Below are 7880 nucleotides of genomic sequence, written 5' to 3' on the forward strand. Positions count from 1 at the left end.
TTCTCGACACAGATGTGTAAAAAATAAATAAATAATCAAATAAAATAGAGGCTTGTTTTAAAATCCCTCTCAAGAGGTATACATATCCAGTTAAGCAAAATTTCACAAACTGATATAGTCAATATAGTTGTTTGCATTAATGTATTCAAGACACCTGTACCAAACCCATACATCTGCATTAACACACATCAAGACTATCATCACCAAATCTTTGACATTTTCCAGTAACTTTATCAATGATGCATTAGATTCTGATTGATGCTGAATTTCTATTAGTGGCGTTCATCTGTGACAAATGAGAAAAGCACACATCCCAGTGAAGTAGATGAACTTAACCAAATGAAAGTGTCTCTAATTGACATTTTTCATTGTTAGAAACACCGGTGTGAATAATTGAAGCCATTATTGCGCACAGACAGACCATCAACAATTTCCTGCCAGTTCTCACAGACAATGCAGAGGTTGTGACTGACTTATTCAGATGGTCATTAGTGTGCGGTGAAGAGCTTTCCTGTCACCCGTCTGCCTTTGTTAAGTGAATGCTTAATAAGCGATGTATGGCCTGCCACCTCAATAGATCAATCAAAACCAATAATACATCTACTTTCAAAATGAGAAATTCAGGGTTTTTTTACTCTTCTGTGACACTACTAGCGCATTCAAGCTTAGTACATTCACTGTTTAATCATAATGCATGGAAAGCAATGTATTATAAGTAGCACTGTGATTTTTATAAACCGCAGATAGCCCAACAAGTTCAAATTTATTATATATTATTCAGCTGATATGACTACAATGCTTACTATATGTTGTCAGTTACCAAGAAAATGAATTCGTTTATAAAATAATAGCTTCAAATATACAGAATGACACTCAGTTTATGTGTATTTTCCTTGAGATAGTGACATACAAAAATATAACATGCTTATTTATATGTTGAGGAATAAAGTGATTTGTATTTGAGTTAGTTGACAAGTGAACTTCAAACCACAGTCTTTCGTCCAGTTTGTCCTCAGCTTTGGATGTCATCCTGAATTCTCAAAGCCTTTAACAAGAAGTCCTCAAGCTGTATGGGAAATATATACAAAATAAGCATTCTTACAAACAAAGGACAAAAAAAAAAACAAAGTAATTAATTAGCTATTTTAATAGTGTAATTGGATTACTGTACTAATTACTCTCTATTGCATTACTTTTAACAGTAAACATTACATTTTGGTGTTAGGGAAAAATAATTAAATTACAGTAATTATGCATTACACCCAACACTGCTTATCAAAATTTTGTCAAATAAAAACTCTAGCCAGTTAACTGTTAGTGTCCTGGTAGCGGGACGCTTTTTTCTAGCTTTCTTTCTCAAACAAATATTTTAGTAATCATCAAAAATGTATCATTTAAAAGCTTTAACGCTCGAAATTCACACTGTGAAAACCATTTATGCTTCACAGTTAACAGGGTTAATAATAATAACAATAATAATCAACAATAAATGTTTGATTTTTGTTCATTATACTGTACATTGAAGACCAATTATGTCTTAATTAAAAAATAACACTATTAGCCACCCGTTTGCACTTTACATGCGTTTTGCACACATTTATGCATGAACACAATGAGCTTGTTAAAGGGATAGTTCACTTTGAAATTAATATTTTATATGTTTTAGCTTATCTCAAGGGCACCCAAGATGTAGATATCTTTGTTTCCACAGTATTTTCAATTTTGATATTTTTAGGTCAAACCGTTTTTGTCTGTCAGTCATATAATGGAGGTATATGGTCACCACCTCAAAGAGCATGCACAGAGAAGTCCAAATTAAACATGATTTAATGACTTGTAAATGTAAGCACACATTGATGGCCTAAGACATGAAAAGAGTGGTTTGTGTGAAAAAAATAACATTGTTTTTACCTCTTATAACTCACGCGGTTGTGAAAAAAAAAAAATCAACGCTGTCTCGTGAGTCGTGATATATCAAAATCGTCTTCCATTACAATTTCCTGTATATCTAAATATGTTTAGATCTTCACGGTGAAGGATAACACTTCAGAAATCTCTGTGAAAACAATGAGTGACGTACACGCGTGAGAGATCACTCCCGGGGCTTTCCGGAGCTTGCACAGACAGAAGCGCCCTTGCCCTCAGAGTGCTTGGACGTGACTGTGATTACAAGAGGTAAAAGCGATATAAATACTGTTCGTTTTCTCACACAAACCGCTCGTTTCGTGTCTTAGGCCATCAATGTGTACTTACATTTACAAGTCGTTAATTCAAGTTTAATTTGGACTTCTCTGTGCATGCTCTTTGAGGTGGACCCCATAGACCTCCATTATATGACTGACAAACAAGAACGGTTTGACCTAAAAATATCAAAATTGAAAATACTGTGGAAACAAAGACACCTACATCTTGGATGCCCTTGAGGTAAGCTAAAACATATCAAAAAATAATTTCAAAGTGAACTATCCCCTTAAGGAATTAGTTCCTGTGTTCTCACCAGTTTGACTTGTCTGTCTCTCTCGTGATCTTCCTCCCACTGACGTCTCTTGGTCAGCATGCGCTGGAGCAGTTTCGAAGCAGCGATCCCCTCTGTGCCGTCCTGCATTCTCTCCGCTCCTGTCCGTCCCGTCATGAGCGCATACAGATGTTTGTTGAATCTTTCCAGCTGCAGATCCTGGTCTGGGGTTGTCATAAATTCTGATTCCTCTGGTCTGACCTGCTCATCTGTGCTTTTCTTGCCCATTAAGTGCCCTAAAACAAATATAGGTCATTCGGCTGATTGCTGCTCGGATTTTAAGTACAATGACTAAACGTATATGGATTCCATGTGGTTGCAAGTGTGACTGGTCCTATTCCTACCCACTCTGAGTAGAATTTGAACCAGTGCATGGGAGGTGAACGCGCTAACAAGGACGTTAAAGACTGCGCCAGCATCAGTTGCTAGTGCTCCTCTTGAGGCCAGGGGAGTGAGATATACTTGAACAGCTCTTGTACTAGCTGGCCTCTGTTACACTCGCCTCACTCCCATCCGGGTCACGGCACCAACGTGACTGGTCCTATACTCTTACAGCTCAGAGCGGGATTCAAATCAGATTCACCAACATAGAAGGCGGGCGCACTAACAAGGACACTAAAAACTACAGCTAGAGTCATTCGCTAGTGCACTTCTTGAGGCCGGGGAAGCAAGTTTTACAGCTCTTTTACTAACTGGCCTCTGTTACACCCACCCCCCTAAAACCTCACTCCCATCCGGGTCATGGCACAAATGTGACTGGTCCTACTCTTACAGCTCAGAGCGGGATTCATACCAGAGTCACCATCTTTAGGAGGTGGGCGGGCGCACTAATAAGGACACTAAAAAACGCAGCCTCTAGAGTCAGTCGCTAGTGCGCCTCCTGAGGCTGGGGGAGTGAGGTTTACACACACAGCTACTCCATTACACAAGCTTTACGTATATGTTATGTATATCTTTAAAACACACATATTGATTCTAGTCTGGTATTAATGTACAAACAAAATCAATTTGAGCCAAAATAATGCATAATTCCTTCTATTCATCATGTCAAGAAAGGCTTCATGAGAAATTGTTGAATACAACACACAAGTTCTAATGAATTCAGACTCAAAAATAGGATCAAAAGAACATATCCTATTATACTAAACAAATTCATCACACAAACATACAAAAAGCCAGATACACACCTCCTATTTTCATCCAATTAAGATACAGCTGTTAGTCTGCTCTTTGCACCCCATGGATCCACTTTCACTCATCAGTCTCAAAGCTTAAGTGACACTTGAGCGTTTTGCAATCACTCCAGATATACATAATATATGCATTTAATAAACTACCACTGGTATGTTTAACCAAGTGGTTTATATTTTTATCATTGCCTATAGTATAGGTTAAATTTAACTCTTAAAGCATTTCTTCAGGTTTTCAATGGTTTGAATGCAGCTACATTCAGCAAGACATCTTTTTATCCAGGACCATTTTGGCAAGTTTTTTTTTTTTTTCAGATCATCATTTATCATTATCATTTATTTAGTTGATATTTTACAATTTTATTGAATGTTATGTTTCAATTTAATAGCTTGTTATTGTACACATCTACTTCTTATATGTATTAAAAAAAATACACTTCAAGTAGGCTTATGTTGCTCATTTGACATTAAGCACAACAGTGACTCTAAGCATTTAACCGAATTTTCTATATTAAAAAGTAACAAATGTAAATACAGAGTAGCTTGTTTGGGATTTTTAAGGATATGTAACATCAATTTAAATGCATTTATTCGGCTCCAAAACCGAGTATAGGCTATATAAATATATGACCCAAACATATAGGCTATATTGTTGTTTTTGGGTTGGTAAAATTAAAAGTAAGATTTTCACTCACCAACAGCCCAGTGATTTCCGCGCGGATAAACTTTTACAATTGGCTGTGCGTCTGATGCATAAACACCACAGAGTGCAACAACCAGAATCATGGACACCACTAATCTGGATCTCCATACGAGGCACATAACGCCCATATAAGACTCAAGTCCCTTCACCTTCTTCGATCAGTACTCCTGTAACTTCTCGTACAGTTATTGCTTGTAGAGGCCCCTGTAATGGTGCATTTAGATAATCAGTTCATTTATAGGCTATAGTCCCGTGACGACGACCACTTAGAAAGTGAAAGAAAATGACGTGATAATTTCCTGCGCTATAGAGAGAAATTGTCGTGCCAATTTCTGGATGATTCGTGGTGGTTACGCTGAAAGTTTAATGCCCCCTCCCAGGGGTTCTGCGTCAGTATCTTGGTGGGTTAGGCTGATAAAATAAATAAATAAATAAAAAACAGAATGTCATGTTGAGCTAACCTGTCATTATCTCAGCCACCGGCTATTATGCTCCCCAAGACAGATTAAATGTGAAGTGTCATCGGTATTTCATTAGATGTGGGGTAAAAATAACTTGTAAATGGCTCCTTATTGTTTTCTCCTGCAGATGCTTTATGTCATAGGAAAGTGGTGATTAAAAATAATGTAAGTTAAATTAACTGGTCTCCCTGACCAGCTAAATAGTGCCCACAACACCTGGAAAACCAACAGTCCATTTAAGGACATATTTTACTTTTTATAATAAAGTTCCTGGTAATGGACATGCAGCCCAAAGCTGTCAATATATCTCAGTTACAAATCTGTTATGAGGCTATTATAATACAGATGGTGTGTGTTTGTGTGTGTGGACAATGGGGACCTACAAAGATAGGGATTTTCAACTTTTTTTTTTTTTTTTTTTTTGGTCCCCATGAGGAAAGCAGTTTATAAATCAAGTTTGTTTTTGAATATGTAAAAATGCTGAAGTCTAGTTTTTTTGTAAGGGTTGTGTTTGGATTTATTTATTTATTTATTTATTTATTTATTTTTAAACAACAACAACAGTTTTTTGGTGTTTGTGTGTGTGTTTGAGTGCAAAACAACTATTTTGATTCAAATAAAATGACTAGCCTATAAGTGGCAACTAATCATCTTAGTGGCGTACTGCACACAATTATGAAATAAGGAGTTATATTGCAGACAGCTGTAAAAAAGGCATAATAGTGGATGAAGTGAAAGCTTAAAACTACCCAAAAGCTTAAATGCCACAGCGAAGAAGGTATATACAACTCTGTCCATCAATATAAAGTGCTTGGTGCAGATGTATATTGGGAGAAGAAATAGGAATTTTTGAGGCCAGTAAGCGTGATGAAATTGCTTGGTACTTTATCCACATCTCTCACCCAGCAAATGGTAGAAAGGAAGTTCCTGAAAAGTCCACAAACAAGCATGTCATGCCATGGATAAAAATCCTCAATAAAATTTAAATAGTGTTATCATGGCAAACAATTATTCATGCCTGCATTCAATGGCACCAAAGGAGAACAACATCCAACCCCCAAAAAAACTGTATTGTTCTGCAAATCAGAAAGAGCAGATGTGCTTTGATGCTTGTGGTTTCAGTTGGATGGAAAAACCAACAAGTGAACAATGCGTGCATGTAGATAGGCGGTGTGCGTGCTATTCTGTGAGTTATCATATTGGGATAATATTGAGTGACGTATTTAAAGATATTTCAGGATAGCAAAAGATAGCAAAGCCTAAATGTAAGACCTCAAAGGCACTGCCAGTTTTGTAACCGGCAAGCTGGATTTCTCATGCTGTCATTTTAATGGCTAATTAATGAAACAAAGTTGAATGTCAAAAGAGAAATGTTAGGTTAATAAAATATTTGAAAAAATCTTGCAAATCAAAGTATACTTTACATATATGTTGCATAATGTTTTTTTTTTCTTAATGAACTAAAAAAAAAGATATAAATAGAACAATGTGTCACAATTGTTCTAAAATACACAAAAACACACACATTATATATATATATATATATATATATATATATATATATATATATATATATATATATATATATATATATATATATATATAAACTAGACCTTCCTGCAGAAATTATTACCCTGCAACCAATAAAATGTAATTCATACAAATAAACACAGCATTACTTCCACCACTAGATGGAACTATTTGGTTTCATTTGAAGGTTACCAATCACATTAGCCTACACACTAACTAGTCTGGTAGCCTTTCTGTTGATGAGAGGACGCCAGTTTCCAAGGACAAAAACGTCCAGATGGCACTTATGGAATAATAATAATAACCGATGATAATAATAAAAGCCCAGTCACAACTGATTATGCTAATGTTGATAATAGTCTGATTATTTGATTTCGTCATGTAAAAAATAGCATTCATTTGCAATTGCAAATAGCATAGGCCTACTGCATTTTAAATAACAATTAAAAGGACAATTGTTAATCAGGATATTACTTGACTAAGAAAAATTGCCTCAGTCCTTATAAGCAAACTGAGTGGGCTAACTTTTTCAGTTCAGATTAAAGATGAAAAGGTCAGAAATGAAATGATGTCAACACAACTCTACCCTAAGACATCCAGGTTAAGTGTCCCTGCATTCGCCATTCTGTTAGTGTTTTTTGCCTGATTGTGTCCACAATCACTTACATTAATGATGTATTTCAATGCTTACTAAAAACTCCTGTTTCTACCACATTGCTGATGCGCAGCAAGACTTCTGGGAATCAGCCAGGTTTGATCATGAGCTGAACTGAGTGGCCTCTCACACACACCAAGTAAGGAAACGCATGATGTCAACAGCTGAATATTATAATAGAACTCTTATTTAATAAGCATCTTTAAATATTAAGACAGATCTTGAAGATTGTGAGGAGTGTGTGTGCGTGTCACCGCAGTGATGATTCATGAGTAAGGCTTCGTGGCACAAAACCAACAATCCACTTCATTTCGACACTCGCCATAAGTAATTTTAATACGTGGTCTTGTTTCGATATATGATATGATCTCAGATCATTAACCAACCGAACCGTAGATTTTATTTATCCAAGTGGGGTAAACGAATTGTTCTTATGAGTCGGATAGTTTAAATGAATCAGTTGATCCGGTTCACATAACCGATGGACTGAAGGGATTGAACCGACTGAACGAAAGTTTCCAGAGGTCCAAGAATTTCTCGAGTCACACATTCAAAAAGGGATCCGGATTAAACGAAAAATAACTTTTTGCCAAACTAAAAAATATTAGAAAATACTAGATTATTAGAATATTAGGAAATATTATATACAATATAACGGTTATTTCAGCTTGATAGTGCTGCCTTCTGTGAATATATGTTCTAAAATAAATACTTCTGAATCGGAATCAAGGCTGCAACAAACCAGGACACATAAAATAACACTATAAAAACGTAATAAATTGTAAGACCGTTATACATAGAGGTACCTTAGAGCATAATAATGACA

The 7880-nt window shown here is 35.9% G+C and overlaps 1 protein-coding gene across 1 annotated transcript; it reads right to left on the reverse strand.

The window, feature by feature from the left end:
- On the reverse strand, nucleotides 1–5013 carry grp (gastrin-releasing peptide). The gene is made up of 3 exons (XM_039688334.2): nucleotides 4401–5013; nucleotides 2498–2751; nucleotides 1–1066 (listed from the first exon to the last, which is right to left on the reverse strand). The coding sequence occupies exons 1-3, from the start codon at nucleotides 4534–4536 to the stop codon at nucleotides 1013–1015; spliced, it is 444 nt and encodes a 147-aa protein (XP_039544268.2). The 5' UTR covers nucleotides 4537–5013; the 3' UTR covers nucleotides 1–1012.
- Nucleotides 5014–7880: the final 2867 nt, after the last annotated feature.

This window comes from Pimephales promelas, chromosome 19 (genome assembly GCF_988280905.1).
Source record: "Pimephales promelas chromosome 19, fPimPro1.hap1.1, whole genome shotgun sequence".
Lineage (NCBI taxonomy): Eukaryota > Metazoa > Chordata > Actinopteri > Cypriniformes > Leuciscidae > Pimephales > Pimephales promelas.